Source organism: Bactrocera neohumeralis, chromosome 6 (genome assembly GCF_024586455.1).
Source record: "Bactrocera neohumeralis isolate Rockhampton chromosome 6, APGP_CSIRO_Bneo_wtdbg2-racon-allhic-juicebox.fasta_v2, whole genome shotgun sequence".
Taxonomy (NCBI): domain Eukaryota; kingdom Metazoa; phylum Arthropoda; class Insecta; order Diptera; family Tephritidae; genus Bactrocera; species Bactrocera neohumeralis.
Window position 1 is genome coordinate 42,244,835 of NC_065923.1, and position 20,448 is coordinate 42,265,282.

A 20,448-nucleotide genomic window follows, 5' to 3' on the forward strand; every position below is an offset into this window, starting at 1 on the left:
AAACGTTTGTCAGCAACCGCAATTTTTCCAATTTGAAAGTGTTTTTGTTGCAAGCGGATGCATCTAATTTTGTTTCGAATTTTTAATGATATTTATCGAGGCCGAATACAAACATTGGGGGTTTCAATAATATTTATACTTGTATTGCTATTGATTGTGTTCTTTTTTATAGCGAACAGTTTTTGGAGCAGCTTGATTATTTGACTAAATGAGGTGGGTGCGGTTTCAACTTCAATATTAATTAACTTAGATATTTGTTGATCGATTCACTTGGATATATAATCGATTGAGTTGCATACACAAATTTGGAAGGCTTCAGTTCAACCGCAAATCGTTTCACCGACACTGTGCGTCGAAATAATGACGTTTAAATTATATTCAGCCTCACGTCTATCATTGAAAGTACTGTTTCCAACAACACAGTCCAAAGTAGATGATCTGTAGTGCAGCTTTTCACTCACAAAGTCGCTCAAAAGGACTGATTGCAACTGATAGAGTTAGTGTTATACAGAAATCCCAAAAGAAACAACATTTTGCCGCAATTTCAAGAATGGTTTGTTATTGTTTTCCTTTTAAGTGCAATTAATTCAAAGAATATCACCGACTGATCGCTTAAATCATTGGGGATACTGGCTTTTCAGATCTTGAGTTTTGAATCACTTTGTTACTTTTTGTATATGGTAGTTATTTTGATATCAAAGTCTACGCCGACAGTACTCGAAACATTCATTCATTATTAAGACAAATGTTCTTTTGGAAATCTTTGCTCTCTAACACGAGATGATCGACGTAATAAATGTAGAGGTCTGATTTGGGAGTGGACGTTCGGTTAAATATTGTATTTTAAATTTGTTTCCAAATATGCTATTATGAAAAACATTTTACGTCTACTCTATAGCACGGATGGACTGACGCCTATTCTGCTGTAACTGTCTTAATTTAGTCATGATGGAAGTTGCCGCTTCGCGAACAGCTATCCACTTGTCAGAGGACTGACACATAAATGCAGTAAAATTTTCCACCGTTAGGCTACCACCTAGTGCAGTTTCTAACTTTTCTCTTATGTTTTGAAACCGAGGACAATGGAAAAACACGTGTTCAGAGTCTTCTATGGACTCCGCACACATCGAACAATACGGACTGACGTCATTTCGAAATTTGTACCCATGCCCGCTTAATATTTGAGTCAGGTGGAAATCCAGGTCCCCATGTTGTCTAGTTATCCACATATGGATGTCTGGTATAAGTCTGTGGGTCCACCGTCCTTTGGTTGAGGTTTGCCACTGTTGCTGTCATATAATTATGCTCTTCGTTCTCTTTTCTCTTTTTTTTTTGATTTCTGTGATTGGCGCGGATAGCTCACATAATCTCGCAAATTCGTATCCCTCGATGTCTATGGGCGGCATACCAGCTAGTACTTCAGCTGCTTTGCTGGAAATAGTTCCGAAAGCACTTTTTACTCTTATTGCTGTGAGTCTATGCACCGCATTTACGCTTAATGTTTAGTGCCTGTATCCATACTGAAGCTGCATATAATATAACTGAGCTCATCGCTTTTGCTATTAGAAGTCGACGGCTGGAGCGCACGTAGCCTCTATTTGCCATCATTCTTGATAAGGCATTATGAATCTTATTCGCTTTATTTGCAATGACTGCCAAGTGCTGCTTAAATTTCAGTTTGGAGTCCAATATTAAACCTAAATACTTCAACTGTGGCTGTGAAGTAATCACGCACTCTCCTATAGAGAGAGTTTTTCCTGGTGCTTATGAGCAATACCTCAGTTTTGTGCTCAGCCAGTTCCAAACTCATGGAAGAAAACCATTGCCGCAGACCATTTATGCATTCATTACATTTATTTTGGAGGTCATCGAGTTGTTTAGCTACTGCTCCCACTATAAGGTCGTCCGCGCATGCGATTAGCTTAACGTTTTTTGGTTGTGGAATTCTTAGCACCCCATCATACACGAGAATCCATAAGAGGGAGCCTAACATTGAACCTTGTGGCACTTCACTTGAAATAGGGTAGCTCTTGATGCCTTCGGTGGTGTCGTAGATCAGACTTCTCCTTTCAAAATATCTCATAACGATATTTATAAGGTACTGAGGGGCACGTATTTCATATAGGGCTTCGAATATATTTGTCCATTTAGCAGAGTTAAATGCATTCTTCAAATCCAGGGTGATCAGCGCACAATATTTTTTTGTACCACCTTTCCATCTTTTGCCACTTACTGCATTTTTCGCAGTGTCGACAACTTCTTTCAGCGCATCGATGGACTTCTGTCTTCTGAGTGGACCTCTGTTTTCTGAAATCGATTAAGTTGTAATCGTATATATGTGATTATATACATATATAGTTGCTGTAAGAAATTCACCTGTGAAGAGTATTATAGCTTCGGTACATCTGTAGTGAACGTTCTCACAACCTGTTGCTATAGAGTATACACCTATAAAGTGTCAGACCTGAGCACTATAAAACGACACAAAAACTGTAATTTGATACCGCCTTCTGTGGGCAAAGGAGAGTAAAACTTTTTAATCATTAGTGTTTAGTATACGCTTGTCTTTCTGAAGTACACAAAGTGCATTCAGCGATTTTTCCAATGAGTGGAATAATTCAACAAGGAAGAATGTTGGATAAGGCCTTTGGTGATAATTGTTTGTCGAGAGAAAGTGTTTTTGCTGGTGTTCAAGGAGAGGTGAGAAGGTGAGAACGCGTTGACGACGAACCACGTTCAGGACGTCCTTCAACATCAACTGATGATCAACACATCAATAAAATAAGTGAATTGGTGTTTGAGGATCTGCAATTAACAGTTGTAGATCTTACTGGCAACGTTGGAATATCGGAAGGATAAGTGAAAGACTATTTGGGCCTAAGAAATATGAAAACACGATTTGTTCCAAAATCCCTGGCGATAAATCTTGGATTTAGCTTACAACTCGGAAAAACACGATCAATCGGCCGAATATCGTGGCAATGGTGAGCCGAAGCCGAACAAACAACGTCAACGCATATTAAAAATAAGGGCTTTGTTGATAATTTTCTTCCATTATCGAGGTGTGCTGCGCTCACCTGTCAACAAGGAACTATTTGAGAGTTATGCGTCGTTTATGCGAAGCTATTCGTAACAAGAGGTCGGAATTATGGAGCGACAACTCTTGGTTTTTGCACCACCATAATGCAGCGTCACATAATGCATTGATTCCTCGTGAGTTTTTCGCTGATCAGCAAACTCAAACGACCGCTTCGGGAAAACCGTTTTGAGTCAATTGAAGCCAGTGATCGTAAATTGCTACGTTATTCCGGAATTTGACTTCAAAAACTGTTTCGAGGATTGGAAAAAACGTTGACACAAGTGTATTTGGGTCAAGAAGATTGCTTTGAAGGGGACGATGTAGATTTTGAAGAATTGACTAAGAATTTTAAAATTATGAACAAAGTCCTACTATTTTTTGTTCATAGTATTATATACTAAACCGCTAGTAGTATCTTCCAAAACGCTGACGTTTACTCAACAAAGCTTGTTGGGAGGAAGTCTTTTTAGCATTTGTTTATACGTTGTCCAAAACTACTAACTTACTGAATAAATGCTTTTTATGAGCAATTGTAAAAATTGGATAATGGGGTGAAAAGGGGCGCAATCGGATCTTTTAAATTCTATCTGATTCTTTCATGGACAATATTTCTGTGATTATATATGCCCCTGTGCCTTAGCTCCCATGTAAACAGGACTTAAAAAAACAGAACAAATGGTTTCTTCGGCAAAAATCAATTTATTTTATTCAAAATAGTCTCCTTATGCTTCAATACAGCTTTTTGGGCGGTTCAAAAGCATGTCGAACGAGTGTTTTAGCTCGTTGGCCGGTATGGCCGCCAGTATGCAAGTGCAAGCCTTTTGAATGACCTCTACGTCTGCATAACGCTTTCCTTTCATGGGCAAATGCATTTTTCCGAAAAGGAAGATGTCGCACGGTGCCATATCAGGGGAAAAAGGGGAGTGGTTAATGGTTAAAATGTGATTTTTGTTCAAATAATCGGTCACAAGCGTCAATCGATGAGAGCAATTTTTGGTCGTCAGTCAGTTTGTGCGGAACAAACCGTGCACACACCTTTCGTAAGCTCAAATGTTTGGTCAAAATGCAATAAATCGATGTTTTGGAGATTTTCAATTCCATTTCCATGAATTTTAATGATGATTTCGGCTGATTTTTGATGAATTCACGCAAAGTTCCGATGGAATTTCCGGTGATCACGGATTTTGATTGGCCCACATGTTGATCGCCATTTATCCGCCTATGTTCGCTATTCGTAGAATTGTTAAAAATTTCGACTGTACATTTTCTTTACATAATATTCAAGTGCCAGCAAGCAAAGAAGCGCTCGAAGTAATGTAAATATTGTTGATGTTCAGGCAAATGTTTGCTGAACACCGCAATTTGTTGATTCCAAGGCGTTCTCAAGAACTGGGACTGTCTCAAACCACAATCTGTCGGATTTTGAGAAAAGATTTAGGCTTGCTTCCGTATGGAATTGTTCTCACTCAAGAACTGAAGTCATCGACCCACCATATGCATAGTGAATTTGTTGATTTTGTCTTGAAACAACTTTAAAACGACAACGATTTTTTTTTAAGAACATCTAGGCTGTTCACGGTAAGGTGGTTATCGGGTTATGTGCTTATTAATTAAAAATAACCTCTATTCTGGTGAGAATCCACAAATATGTTGTATGTTATTACTAGCTTATGTTTACACAAACAGCTGTTCATTGTTTACAATTTTAGTTCAATGAAATTTGATTTCGGCTTCCGTCCATTTTTTCACCTCCTTTTCTCGCCGGCGCTTTCGTGTTTCTGTAGACACTAAAGTTAGAGTATAAATAAATGACAAATTGTACTTTGTGATTCTTATTTACTTTTGATAATTATTGATGCTTTTCCTTGCTTTTTATTTCGGTTTTAATTTGCTGATTGTAAACAAAAACCAGCTGTTAATAGCAGATTTTCCAATAAGAAAATCTAAATGGAAATGTCATTCGCTTAGTTTTATTTATTTTTTGTGCTGCCATTTAGTAAAATTCCAACGACTTTCTAACACTGGAAATAAGCAAATAACCACATAATCTGTAAACAAGGGCCTAGGTTGGTCAACTTTGGTTATTTTGTCATACCGCATTTTGTTGTTGTTCACTTAATCAAATAACCACATAACCCGATAACCACCTTATCGTGAACAGCCTAATCATCTTCTTCGTTGAGCTCACTTTCATCTGAGTAGTGGGATAAATAGACAAAGCTCTCGATTCTGGTGTGAATCCACAAATTATTTATGAACAATACTGTTACAGTACTAGATATAATGATTTACATTAGTCCAGAATGAATTTGGAATTTTGCATTTTTGCTTTGATTATGTTTTTATTCTCTTATCTTATTTGATTTTATTATGTTAATCTTAATATTAATATTTCGGATATGCAATACATGAACAAGGTCTGTCGCAAAAGAAACAGGACTGTTAAAAAAAACAACAAAAAATTAATATTTTTCAAAAGTTATATTTTTTTATTCAAAGTAGTTTCCTTGTGCTTCGATACAGCGTTTAGCCCGGTCAATTAGCATTTCAAATGAGTGTTTGAGGTCATTTTTCGGAATGCTCTTGAGAATATCGGTCGTCGCCTTTTGGATAGCTGAAATGTTCTGAAACCAATGTCCTTTCATGGGCAAATGATTTCCAAATAGGTAAAAATCACAGGGTGCCAGATCAGGTAAACTTTTTAATGGTTAATATGAAATGTTCAGAAAATCAGTGAAACGTTTCGATGACACGGCGCATTTCGTGCAACATTTAATAGACCCTTTGCCTCACGGTATTGTGGTCGAGCACGACGAATGCGTAACACCGATTGTAGTTATCCAATTGTCTTAAAAGTCTTACGAAATGTCAACAAGAGATCAAACTTTTTATTTCACCAATAGGTGGCGCCACCAGAAACAGTTATATTTAAAAAGTTCTGTTTCTTTTGCGACAGACCTTGTATATATATAAATGACACTGGTAAACACTGTTTTTGTCACATGAACTTTGTTATGATTTTTATTTATGTTGGTATACCCTCATTAAAAATATATAACAGTTTTGTTTCTATCACATCCAGTTTTCTTGTGACAGCCACATATTCATTTCTGACCTCATATACCTTTCTTTGTTTACATAACTGCATTTAGTCGACTGTGTAACTATTGTGTTTGCTAATTTATATTTTATTTACATTAGTTAGATCGTAAATATGCCACGAAAGTGTTTGAATAACCCGGACAATTTTTGTTATGTATGTGTAGAATTAACTTTTACATCTCAGCGTCGAAATTTCACATCACTAATTGAACAGTGCTATTTCGACTATTTTAGTTTTCCTGTGAGGTATCAAGACAAATCCTGGGTTCCACATAAATGTTGTGTAACGTGTGTGAAGCTCCTTTTAGGTTGGGCTAAACAAGAACCTAGACATTTGTCATTTGCTATACCAATGATTTGGACGGAATCCAAGGATTATGTAAGTGATTTTTATTTTTCTTTGACTCAAACAAAAGGTATTACTACCAAATCCAAACACACTATCCAGTATCCAAACTTGTCTTCGGCCAAGAGACCCACATAGTGTTGAACTGCATGTGCCGATGCCTCCAAATCGATCAAAAAGTGAGAATTCTAGACGAAAGGTGGAGATGGATTTTTATATTTAAAAGAGAAATTCCCTAAACTCAGCGTGGCGAAAATCAAAGAGGGAATATTTGTAGGCCCACAAATACGGAAAATGATGAAGGATAAGAGCTTTGAAGAAAAACTGAATGATCAGGAAAAACTCGCCTGGAAATGTTTTGTGAATGTTGTTCAAAATTTTCTAGGTAACCATAAAGCGGAAAATTACAAAGATTTAATAAATGATCTTATGATATGATTTAAAGCTTTGGGGTGTAATATGTCCTTGAAAATACATATGCTGGACTCTCATCTGGATTTCTTTTCGGCAAATTTGGGTGCTGTGAGTGACGAACAAGGTGAGAGGTTCCATCAAGACATTTCCTTAATGGAGAAGCGTTATCAAGAAGTCCAAGAATGCTAGCAGACTATTGTTGAAGACTTAAAAGGGACCTACCGGAAACTAAATATTCAAGAAAATGATAAGTATCTATTAGATATTAGGAAATAATTCTGTAAGTTTGACTGAATTTTGTACTTTTTACGAAAATATATGTTTTGATGTCACAAGAAAACATGATGTATGCTTTTTTTCCATTGATATATTATTATTTGGTGGCCCTAGTATATTCAAAATTTGATATAAATTTTCATGTGACAAAGAAAAATTACAAATTTGTTTACCAGTGTAATTGGTTGCATTCCAAATCTGTGGTTGACGTAAACTAAACTAACCTTAAACAATTTGCGTTGCACCCAAACTTAGACCTTCTCTACTTGTTGTAGAATATTTTGATTCGTGCATTTTTAATGTGTGAAAACGTGATTTTCACAATTATTTAGTTTTACACTTTTATAAATGCCAGTTTTGCAGTAATAAAATATAAGATAAGCGAATTGCGCATAAGGCACTAATAATCAAAAATATTTGAAGAATGATTCGCCAAATTCTTTAACCAAAAATATGAAATTGTAAATATATTATTATAAAATATAAGTTTAGGCATTAACAAAGGAAATATGCAGCCATTGTCTTGTCATCGAGTCATTAAGGAAGTATGTGTTACCAAATGGTTTCTGTCATCTTGTCGGAATAGTTTTCAAAACAACAATTACATGTATTCAAATATATGTATGTATATACATAAAATATATTAATTGTCCATAGTTTTCAAAACAACAATTACATGTATTCAAATATATGTATGTATATACATACAATATATTAATTGTGATATATAATAGTGCCACTACTAGTCTAGATTAATGTCACTTTTCAAACAATTTTTTTGCATGTAGTATGCAATTTTAAATTAAACACGAACGGTACAAACAAGACATTTCGATAATTGAAAAATAATACTAACCATATACCAACTAATCACTTTTGACCAGGGTTGGTCTATATAAACTGCGCGCACACCGCAAAAATAAATATATTTTTTCTAAATTGGTACAACCGTTTTTCATATGCGTGTGAACTTTGATTTCCATATGTCAATTAGTGGGTGTTGGCAGCTGTTTACTTATAACGCGAAAAGTTTGTCTGGCGATTTTACGACCACCTTTGTTAATGGCTAGAACATCAAAATGTTAAATAAATGAAAATCGTCGTGTTGGCATCAGAGAGATAGTAGAGGATCTCAACATATCTTATGAAACGATCAAACGCATTTTCGATTGGTTTTTTGGGTATGAGGCGTGGATATTTTGCAAAAACGACGGAGGTCGTAGAAGAGATGCTCGGCAATGTAAATAGCTGAGCTATTTATAAGAGTCCTCAGGATTTGTAAAACTCGATATAAGCTCTTTTTGTTGTTCCACTAAGGCTTGGAATCATATTTTAGATAAATCCGACTTCAATACGTGTTCATATATTATATAATATTATTTATTCTATAAATTCCAGCTTTTGCTTTCGATTGCACTGTAATATTTTTATACTCTCGCCACAACTAAGGAGAGTATTATAGTTTTGTTCACATAACGGTTGTTTGTAAGCCCTAAAACTAAAAGAGTCAGCTATAGGGTTATATATACCAAAGTGATCAGGGTGACGAGTAGAGTCGAAATCCGGATGTCTGTCTGTCCGTCCGTCCGTCCGTGCAAGCTGTAACTTGAGTAAAAATTGAGATATCATGATAAAACTTGGTACATGTATTCCTTGGCTCCATAAGAAGGTTAAGTTCGAAGATGGGCAAAATCGGCCAACTGCCACGCCCACAAAATGACGGAAACCGAAAACCTATAAAGTGTCATAACTAAGCCATAAATAAAGATATTAAAGTGAAATTTGGCACAAGGGATCGCATTAGGGAGGGGCATATTTGGACGTAATTTTTTTGGAAAAGTGGGTGTTGCCCCGCCCCCTACTAAGTTTTTTGTACGTATCTCGGAAACTACTATAGCTACATATGTCAACCAAACTCTACAGAGTCGTTTCCTTCAGGCATTTCCATATACAATTCAAAAATGGAAGAAATCGAATAATAACCACGCCCACCTCCCATACAAAGGTTATGTTGAAAATCACTAAAAGTGCGTTAACGGACTAACAAAAAACGTCAGAAACACTAAATTTTACGGAAGAAATTGCAGAAGGAAGCTGCACCCAGGTTTTTTTTAAAAATTGAAAATGGGCGTGGCCTCGCCCACTTATGGACCAAAAACCATATCTCATGAACTACTAGACCGATTTCAATGAAATTCGGTATATAATATTTTCTTAACACCCTGATGACATGTACGAAATATGGGTGAAATCGGTTCACAACCACGCCTTCTTCCAACATAACGTTATTTTGAGTTCCATTTGATGCCTTCTCTGTATAATATATAGTACATTAGGAACCAATGATGATAGCGGAATAAAACTTTACAAAAATACGGTATTTGAAAAATATGTAAATGACGTGTAATGAAATCTCGATTAACACTTTATCATGCGAGAGTATAAAATGTTCGGTGACACCCGAACTTAGCCCTTCCTTACTTGTTTATATTTATTACGAATTTTGTATTGTTGTTGTATGTTATTTAGAAATAAATTTTATTTAGAAAACAAGGGAGGCCAGAAGTAAAACTAGAAAGAAAGACGATGGCCTTTGACTATATTCTATAATATGACCTTATAAATATCATTGCACTCATCGACCTATATCTATACTGTAAAGATTAAGTTGGGCCCATTCGTCGTCGAGATTTCTTCGTAGCATTGGTTTTGGCTTGGGGGAAAGCATTGATTTATGAAAAGCATTATCTAGAAATCTATCGTGCAAAATTAAATACTTCCTGAATCTGTCACAAGCAGTAAATAAATACTAAAAAATTACTTCAGACATTGCCATGACAACGGAAGTTTTTGTGGAAGCAGACAACGTGAAATGAGCAATGAGTGTAACAAATACATTTATCTAGATTATTTCAAGGTTAGGTTGTTTCTAAAACTAATCGAGATAGACATAGAGTTATGCTTATATAAGTGATCAGGAGGACGAGACGAGTTAAATTCAGGGTGACGGGTTTAAGTAAAAACTAAGATGTCTTAATGAAAGTTGCTTCATATGTTTCTTGGCATCCATAAGATGTTGGTAATCGGGCCACTGACCCGCAACACTGTACAGTAGATCGCAGTAATAAGGAATACTTTTGGGATAAAAAGTGTTGAAGCTAAATCAACCAAACTAACAAATAAAATCAGATAATAAACACGCCTCCTCCCCAAATATTGTTTCTGTTAAAAACTGCTAAAAATGTGATAGCTCTCTGCATAAATGCGCCACAAGCATTAAATTTCACAATCAAGGTAATAGAGATCCTGGGTAACGCTAAATGGCCCATTCTTGGACTGGACTTTAGCATTGACTTGGACTATGAAAAGGAATAAACGTTCTGGATTTCGGTTTGAACCCTGATGGTTGCGGCAATCTGCCAGCTGAGTATGCTGGGGTGACAGGCCGGTGCAACCTCCATCTCGGGCACATCTATTCTAGGAGGACTAGGGAAATTAAGACGGGACAAGTCGGTAGAAATCTAATGAGTACGGACAGCGTTAAGGCAGTGGTACGAGGCGGAATCACCAGTACCGTAAAGGAATCACGGTCAGAGTTATGGACAGCACCACCAATACGAAAGGCGCAAAAAGGAAGCGCAACACTCCGGCCAGGAAGGAGAGGAAGGAGAGAGCAGATATCTGTTCAGCAAGCCAGTATTCTCGAGTTCACCAGAAGGGCGATGAGCGATGCCAGAGGAGCAACCGAACAGTTCCGTTGAATGTATGGCATGTTGCGCCGTCTTGTTGAAACAAAAGATCATCCACTTTAACATTCTCCAATTCAGACACGCATACAGTCATTAATCATGGCTCTATAGCAGTCCCCATTACTCTAACATTACGGCCGGCTTCATTTTTGAAGAAATATGGGCCAATGATTTCCTCTGCCCATAAAGCTCACCAAATAGTGCCTTTTTAGAGATGTCTCAATAATGGTTGGTAGATTTTCATCACTCCAAATGCGCCAATTTTGTTTGTAACATACCAATTCAATCAAAAGTGAGCCGACCGAATATTGGACGCGCCGGGCAATGCGTCGAGTGAACCGAATAATTATTTTGGAAACAAATTTGCACGACTTGCAAAGGATGATCCCGAAGAAGTCTGCTCATCATGAAATTGCAAACCAAACTGAGTATAAATCAAGTAACCAAAGTGAGACCAAATCTAAAAAAAGCATTGCCTTATTGAAAACTACACGTTTAGCTATATAGCCCCATTCTCATTTAGTTACTTTGACTGATTATCTCCGATATCTCAAAAAAAGTAGATTAACACAAATTGTTTGGTAAAATCAATTATAGGCGAGATCGCTGCACATCTTTAGTTCCCGTTCCTAGTGCCAACTCGTGAATAAGTATGTTTCGTCACGGTGTGATTTTTGAAAAATCCATATCGCTGATATCTCATAAAACGCTAATTTGAAGTGCTTTTACTCATTTCACACCCAATAGCCTTTTACTCTTCATTCATATTATATTTTGCAATTACTTTATTTATTTACATTTGCATAAATATCTAAATCCATCTGTATAATTATGTGAGTTGAGTAAATAATTAACATTTAATAATGTAAAACATACCACTTTTGCCCACACTGGGCGATCCAACGACAGCGATTTTTAATTCTGTCAAAGTCGATTTCTTGCGACGAATACCGCGTGTTGTCATTACCGTTAAATTAATATGAACAGAGCCGAAAACCACAAAAACAAACCACAACGAAAACCGCAAACGAAAATCCGCAAACCGAGATGAGTGAATAAATTCAATGTTTATAAGTATTCATTCACACTGGGGCTGGGCAGGTGAGGCGATCGCGATTGTTTAACATAAACTTGCCGCCTTTAAATGCAGGTACACATTTTTCCTACTCATACACACACATGCAAGTCGATGCTTTTTGTGCTTATTGACCGGCAAACTGTTTGTGCAGGCTAAAGTGATTTTGTCCGTATTTTTTCGTAGTTCTAGAGATGTAATAGAAATGTTGTTATTACTATAGTATGTATGTATGTATAAGTATATGAATATATACGTGTATATGCTCATTTCATTTCACAACTCTCGACAATGTTCTGCATATGTATTTGTATGTTTATATGGTATTTAGCAGATTTTTATTGCGTTCGTTGTGCGAGGCAACAGAACTATGAATGAAAGTATTTTATGTATTCCTTTACTTTGAGGCAAAATAATTTTGTTTATCCATATGTTAACAGTTTTATTGTAGCCACGTTTAATTGGATATGTTTCATTTACAATTTTCAATTTTCTTACACTTTTTTGTTATTTTCTCTCACTTTTAAAGCATTTTGATTGATTTCGATGTTACAAAGAAATTTCAGAACTAACACTAATTTCTAAAGATTTTTGAAAATAATGGTTTGTCAAAAAAGTCTTGCGGTATTTTCGGTAGTTGGCGCTGTTCTAGTTTTATTCGTCGCATCGGGTCATGCTATAGCTTTTTGGAAAGCTCATTTTACGCGCTAACACGTGTTTGATTGATTGTCGTTTCTTTTAAGTCGTTCGTGAGTTATAGCGTCGCAAACATGGAGCAAAATAAAGAGAAAATACGGCATATTTTACAGTACTACTACGATAAAGGCAAAAATGCATCTCAAGCCGCCAATAAAATTTGTGCAGTTTATGAACCCGATACAGTTTCCATTTCTACCGCACAACGATGGTTTCAACGTTTTCGTTCTGGTGTAGAGGTGGTCGAAGATGCGCCACGCTCCGGAAGGCCTCTCGTCGAAAATTGCGATAAAATCGCTGAATTGGTCGAAAGAGACCGGCAGAGTAGCAGCCGTAGCATCGGTCAAGAGCTGGGCATGAGTCATCAAAAATTCATTTCAATTTCAATAAAAAAAAATTTAATACAAATACCGCAAGACTTTTTGACAACCATTATTTGCGCATACTGGTATGCGCTCCTTTCAAGCTTATAAGATATCCATTTCATTTCGTCTCGTTTATAGTATTTTTTTGCTTTATTAAGTAATTTTTACGAGTATTTTAGCCTACAAGTCAAAGGTCATTCCTGTGTCTTACAGATGGAGAACAACTTCAAATGTTGATGAATATGTTGATGAATAAAAAAGTAATTAACGTGTTTTTTTTAATTTTTCCCCATGTTTTTATACATAAATTTTGTCATAACATTGTCAATAAATTACAAAAAACGTAGGACGTTTTTGTGAACATTTAAAAAAAAAATAAGCAAATCGGTTGAATAGTTCGACCGGAATCATGTCCGCCAGTTTAAAAAAGTGTATTTCGAGAAAAACGCGTTTTAAGTTTAAGTTGTGCACTCCGAGGGCTCCGAACGTCGAGTGGTATTATTATTTTTGGGCCTTTTTCGAAACCTTCCAATGGTAAAGTGGGTTTCTACACTAATTCTAAGAGTATGAGGGAACAGAAAATGCAAAAAAAAAACAAAATTTTTTGAAAAAAGATTACCCTACTGAGCCCTTAAGTTGGAGCGTTGGCAACCGTGTAATACAACCCGTCTCATCCTGCTGAAGGCTAGGCATTCGCAAATACATATTCACAATATATACCAGCATCTGATCATCCTTCGCGCATGATCTGCATTTCGCCGAATTCACTTTTGTAGTTTTGTAAAAGTGAGGACCCCTAAAATATTAGTAAGTTCCCCCTTGCGTATAAGAAGACGCTTTTTGGTCTGCCCACCAAAGCACCCCAAAGTATCTTTGTGTTATATCCTGTATCTCTACTATTCCAAGATCTGAGGTGTTCCACTAGGGTCCATTGCTTCAAACAAGCCTTGAATGGGCTGGGCAGCTTAGAGGACCAGCCACCCCCAAGCAACTTAACTAGTCTGCCTTTTCGTTTCCTTCTATTCCTATATAAATTAGTACCCAATATTATGTAATTTACCTACAATGAGACTTAATATTGGCGCTACGGGTAGCCTTAATTGCTGCTGGGCTATCCACTAAAATGTTAAGTAGTAAAAGTGCCACATGGCGCCTTCTGTAATGCCAACAATTTCGGTCCCAAAGTTTGAATTGTCCGTTAGTTTGAAGGTAGCTTTTGCGTATGGATCACTTTAAGTAGAAGAAGCCTGCCCCTGTTCCTGTTACACACTTTGATTAGCAGGTGAATATATAGATCTTATTGAAGGTACTATCGATCACAGATCCACAGGTTCATTCTTCTCTAGAGGAGAATGAAAAATTCGAGGTAGAAATTGGATCACTATAGCATATAGTTGCCATACAAACTGAACAATCGGAACCGAGTGCTTATATGAAAAACTTTTTCATCTGACGAGATATATTCACGAAACTTCGCATGGGTTAAAGCTTAAAGCAATTGTGTAATCTCCAAAGAAATTGTTCCCATCGGATCACCATAGTGATAGTTGCCATACAAAGTGATCAATCAAAGCCAAGTTCTTGAAAGAAATCTTTTGTTTTTGTGAAGGTTGTGAAAGATTCGGCTCTATAAAAGTTAACGGTTGTTTTTCTTTTTGCATCTCTTTAAGTTACTTCCGTGTTGTTGGCTCTTAAAAAAAATTAAATTGAAAGGTGAATTTTTAATTTATACTTCGTGTGTTTTTCGAATCGGTAAATTTTTTTTCGGTAACCAGGTAGTACTGGTTGTGACATTTATGTATGTTAAATTTCACGTCTTCGATTTTTACTATGTCTGAATTTATTAAACAAAGAAGTGCGATAATGCACCATCTAATCCTACATTGGTTATTCGTGATCATTTCGTCACATTTTCAACTAATATCGTGCCGCAACCACCGCATTTGCTTGATTTACCTTCGTATAACTTCTGGCTATTTAGCAAATTCACATGACTACTCCGAGGACACCGTTTCGACTCAATTGAGGATATAAAGGCTGAATCGAAGAAGGCCCTGATGGCCATCACGACGGAGAATTTTTCCAAGTGCTATGATGACTGGATAATTCGTTGGCATAAGTGTAATACAGCGAGTGGGGATTCCTTTGAAGGAGATGAAATGGACAAAATTCACCTTTCAATTTGATCACAGTAGTATATGAAAAAACATATATTATACAGATGTATGCATACACAAAAAATCATCGCAGACCGTCGAAAATGTACTTAAATACTTTTTAAATTCCCAAAAATAACCAAAAAAGAAACAAGATTTCCTTTATGTATATATATGTATGTATATATAGCTATTGGCGCCTTTCACTGAAAATTCAATGTCACATTCTTGTCGCTTTTTAATGCTAAAATTCGCTTTCTGTTTGTGTTATTTAATTGTATTACGGTTCTTTACTGGCGCAGTGCTCTGACGTGGTAATTAGATCGCTGATCTGCGCGCTTCATGCCATTTTGTTGGCTGTGATTTAAGATATTCATAATACCTTGTTGAATGTCAACAAAGAAAACACTTTCATCTTTTTAATTTGACTTGCAAAAACAAAGCATTATATGGTGAACAGGTTAGTGGGCACGTCGGCCGAGTTATGTACCATACATATGTATGTACACCTGCCGAAAAAATCACTCATACGCAGTGTAGTGCTACAAGTATGAGCGTCTGTTGTCGCCACATGTACGACTTTGTCTGCAATTAATAATTTTCACTATTTCAAATATTTTCGAAAACAAACATTTTGCCCTATATCGCCACCGTCAGCAGCGCTAAGTTTGTCTGCGAAGTGTGTACTTCGCTTATTTTGTCTGGCGATCGTTTAGTTTTTCAGTGCTTCTCTCATCTTCTAAATTCTACACACACACACATACAAATACTTCGGTACACAAATGCATAGCTAAATTTTCGACGGCAACGTGTTTCGTTGGCGTGGCACTCGTTTGCTCGGTGTTTGCATATTTTCGATTTATTTTTAATTTTCGCCGACTTTTACGTGTGTTTCGTTGAAAACGAAAATATAATTTCCAAAGCAACAACACATAAGTACATAACGTACATAATGTGTGGTTTTAGACACTAAAACACAAGCACAAAGAAATATAAACAAATATGCGTCGAAGTTTCAACTAAAGATTTCCGAAAATGCAAAAATTGTAATTTCCAGTACAAAACACTCCACAAAATATTATAGCCTTAATTTAAAAATTTTTTTTAATTATTATCATTTTTTTACAATTTGATTTGTTGCTTTCTTTTGTACGGTTTCACTTAGTCGCTTTCGTCGAACCGGCAGTATTCACCGTGTCACAGTTTCGGCCCACTTTTTACTACTAAAAACGTTGTTTTGAGCATAGGCGCCCAGTTCCTTAACATGTTGTTGATCAGCGATCGCTTCGCTCGTTTGCTGTTGTTCGTGCGATTGTTTCAAAATGTTAGAAACATTTTTATATCTTTTCGAAATATGTATTACATTTTGAAATGTGGTTTTAAAAATAGCTCAATGCAGTGAGATTTCAGAACAGAGCGATTTCAGTGCAGAGAGAAAGAGAGCGTGAGAGAGAAATGAGACCCACCTTAACCCTTGAGTGATTGTGATTTAGATTTTATTTACTAAATTCGAATACTAATGGTAAACCATAATTTATGGTGCACATTGTCCTGATTTATTTCCTGACTTATGATGCCAAAGTACTCAACTTTATGTCGTAACTGTTTAACAGATTAGCCAGAAATGATTTGAGTATATTTGATGGCTTTATAATTATAAGAAATGATTTGATATCTTAATCCTACGTTCTGGTCAAATTATATAAAGTTAAAGACCTTTTCTAAGACGACTTCTGAAAGGTGAATATTATACTCTATTGTCTTAGAATGATTCGAGAGGTTAGGTTAAATGGCTAGAGAGATCGCACAAAGATTGCTATATGTAGTATTTTGTGAAGCCATAGAAAAAGAGAAGAACTCCTGTGTTCGAACTTAAAAACTAGCAAATCTCTTAGTAGCCAATTTGCACAGGCGCTTAGTTCCATTCCATTCCCGCCTGTTCGCTGGAATTTTTGAAGGAAGGTTCTTGAAGTGTTGAGTTGTTTCCACCTCATCTTCTTGCATACAGCTTCTGCAGATAACGTCAGGTAAGATTCTCCGCCTTGCATCAGCTAGGGAGAGGGCAAAGAGATGTACTGATGAAGGCCCGGAGCTGGCCAGCTTCCTGGAAGCCCAGCTATATAGTAGTAGACACAAGGTGATACCGGAGCACCGACTCGCTCCCATTCTACCGATAGAGGGTCAAGGGTGCCTTTTCTTGTTAGCTGATCAGATTTACAATTTCCTGCGATTCCGCTGTGACTTGGAACCCATACTAGTCTTATCACATAAACACTCGATGCTATTGATAGTGAGGTTAGACACTCCTTGGCCTACCCGAACGCACTGTTAATGAGTTCAAGGATAGTATGGTCTCTCTTCTATCTGAGTGGATGGTCACTCTCTGAAGGAGGCTGCACTCCAGAGCAGTAAATCTATTGCTACCTTAATGACTGCAGCGTCGGCTTGGAAAACACTTCAATTGGAAGTCTGAAGCTCGAGTTGATAGAGTGCTCCTGGCAGTAAACTCCTCCACCAACCATCCTCCAATTAATTTAATTTCCGTAAAGAAGTTCACTGCCCCTCTCCTCCAACGGCTTCTTCTCAGCTACATCTCTCTCGCCAGAGCTGCCAGAGTTTGGTTTGGCGACTCCATGATCCAAATGATCTATTATGAAGTCAAAGTATGGGAGGATGTTCGAGTGTTGTTCAGACACATGTTTTTTTAGGAACCTAAATTCTCTGAGTCTGATTGCAACTTTCGCAGCCATACACCTTCCGACGATGTCTACGGACACTATGTGCAAGATAGCGTTAAGTGGCATGGTTGGAGTGGACCTTAGTGCACCACACATGCTGATGAGCGCCGCTCGTTGAATGTTTCGAAAGGTATATTTGATTATAAAATATACTAGTAATTAATGATTTTTCTGTAAGTTTCAAATTTTCTAAGGCTTTCACTCTTAATGCTTAAATGTTTACAGTTTTTTTCAAAATTATTTATTTAAAGAATTTTTAAATGCAATCCTGGGATCACTGGGAAATATTTTCTATATACAACAGTAGGTTTTATGTAAGTTATATAAAAAAGAATGTGCTAAAAATGGAAAACATATATACCATTTCATATTGCCGTTGAAAACTTCTCATACGAAAAGAAATGCAGCACATAACGGTTAAGAGACTCACTCAATCGGGTGCACGCACACTTATCCAACTGGAGAGTTTTATGCTCTCTCAATAATCAACTCACGGAATTTCTGCTACAAAATGTTTACATTAAATATAAATATGTATGTAGCAAATAATTTAGCGCTCGAACAACCAAAAATAATTAGATGCAGTTAACACAAAAGATGTTTGTTAGATGAAGTTCCTAGTGTACGTGGAGGCATTATAGATTAAACCAATTTTTCAGTGAGTGCAATTAGCGTGTGACGAGAAAATCTTTGCCGTGATCAATGATCACAGGCTCCAAGCGATCTGATCATATATATTTATATGTATAGTTGTATATATGGACATTAAGGTGGAGCGATAATATATGGGATTTTTGCGATTTTTTTATTGTTGTAACATTGATTGAAATCGCTATATATGTATATACTTTTATTATAAAATAAAATAAATCCACGAATAGAAGAGATGCCTTAAAGAATTTAATTTTGCGAGTTTACGCGGGTGTACATCGCAAGTGTAGACAGATCGTTGTGCACTTGGTCCTTCCATTCGATTCTTGGGCGACCTTGCTTCCGTTGCCCATCCATGGATCTCGAGTCGTAGGAGCATAGTCTTCCATTCGTACGACATGGTCTTACTAGCACATTCGTTGAATTTTTATGCGCTTAATTACATCCATGTCGCCATATAGCTTACACAGTTCATGGTTCCATCTTCTTCGATAGCAATCGCTCACGCGGACGGCTCCGAAGAACTTGCGAAGAATAGTTCTAATGAATGCTCCAACTACTTTCTCATCTCGGATCGTCATTGTCCATGTTTCTGCAGCGTATAATACTATGGAAATAATGAAAGACTTGTAGAGCGTAATTTTTGTTCGTCGAGAGAGGGATTTGATTTTTGATTACCAACCGATCCCAAATTAGCCCCTGTTGGCAAAAGTTATTCGGCGGTTGTTCACCAGGCTTAGATTATTGTTGGAAGTTATGTTGGTTGCAAGATATATAAAGCTCTAAACTTGTTCATGCTTATAGCTGTCAAAAATTACGTAGTTCCCAAGATCCGAGGAATGTTTGTATATGGCCAACAGGTACTTTGTCTTGCCCTCGTTCGCCAGAATGCCAACCTCTTTCGATTCTTTTTCTAAGTTAGAAAAGATTGCGCTGACGACTCTGTTGTTAAGACATATGATGTCAATATCACCTGCGTACCCCAGTAGCATTGTACTTTTAGACTAAACAGAATTACTTTTATCAGCAATATATTGAAAAAGACGCACGAGAGAGAATCCCTCCGTCAGAAACTTCGTTGGGTATTAAACGGCTCGGAGAGGTCTTTACCGTTTTTACCAGAGCTGATGGTTGTGTTCAACGTCATTCTGAGTAGCCGTATGAGTTTCGCAGAGATAGCAAATTTAGACACAGCGACGAATAGGCAACTCTTATCAGTGCTCTCGAAAGCGGCTTTGAAATCGACAAAAAGATGATAAGTGTCGATCTGTTTGTCAAGAGTCTGATCCAGGATTTGACGTAATGTGAAAATCTGCTATATGCTATATAGCTATATGCCACAGTGGTCCGATCTCAATAATTTTTTCAAGAATTATATCATTGCTTTTAGTAATTGTCGTGCCAAATTTTCTGAAGATAACTTTTCAAAAAAAAGTTTCCCATACAACACGACAAACGAGCAATTTTTCGGGGAGGAAAAGAGGTGTGCAAAGTTTCAGATCGGTAAATTATAAACTGAAGCGCGCTAAATCAAAAGTCAAACACATATCTCTCAGTTAATACCTAATGCTGGGTTAACATCCTCTTCGTACTAATAATACCCCTGCCTTTTGAACTTCAAGACCATCCATCTTAATGATAACACCTACGTACATGCATAAAAAGACCTTCCAAATTCAATGCATTAACATTAGTATGTGGTTTCATGTTTACTTCTGCTGCGTAGGAATCTGAAAGTGTTGATCGCAATGAATGACAGAAGTATTGACAGCAGATATGTGGTTAAATATGGTATACGTGA

General features: G+C 36.8%; 1 protein-coding gene across 3 annotated transcripts in view; it reads right to left on the reverse strand.

Moving 5' to 3' along the window:
- LOC126761455 (ras-related and estrogen-regulated growth inhibitor) overlaps positions 1-16,542 on the reverse strand; it is a 29,512-nt gene extending 12,970 nt beyond the window's left edge. The window contains exons 1-2 of one of the 3 annotated variants that reach the window (XM_050477627.1): positions 16,385-16,542; positions 11,843-12,229 (exon numbers count right to left, since the gene is read on the reverse strand). In XM_050477627.1, the coding sequence (XP_050333584.1) occupies positions 11,843-11,930 (88 nt within the window). In that variant the 5' untranslated portion in view covers positions 11,931-12,229; positions 16,385-16,542. Of the gene's footprint in view, positions 1-11,842; positions 12,442-16,384 lie in introns of all 3 variants that reach the window. The other 2 variants (XM_050477629.1, XM_050477628.1) reach the window with 2 other exon arrangements.
- Positions 16,543-20,448: the final 3,906 nt, after the last annotated feature.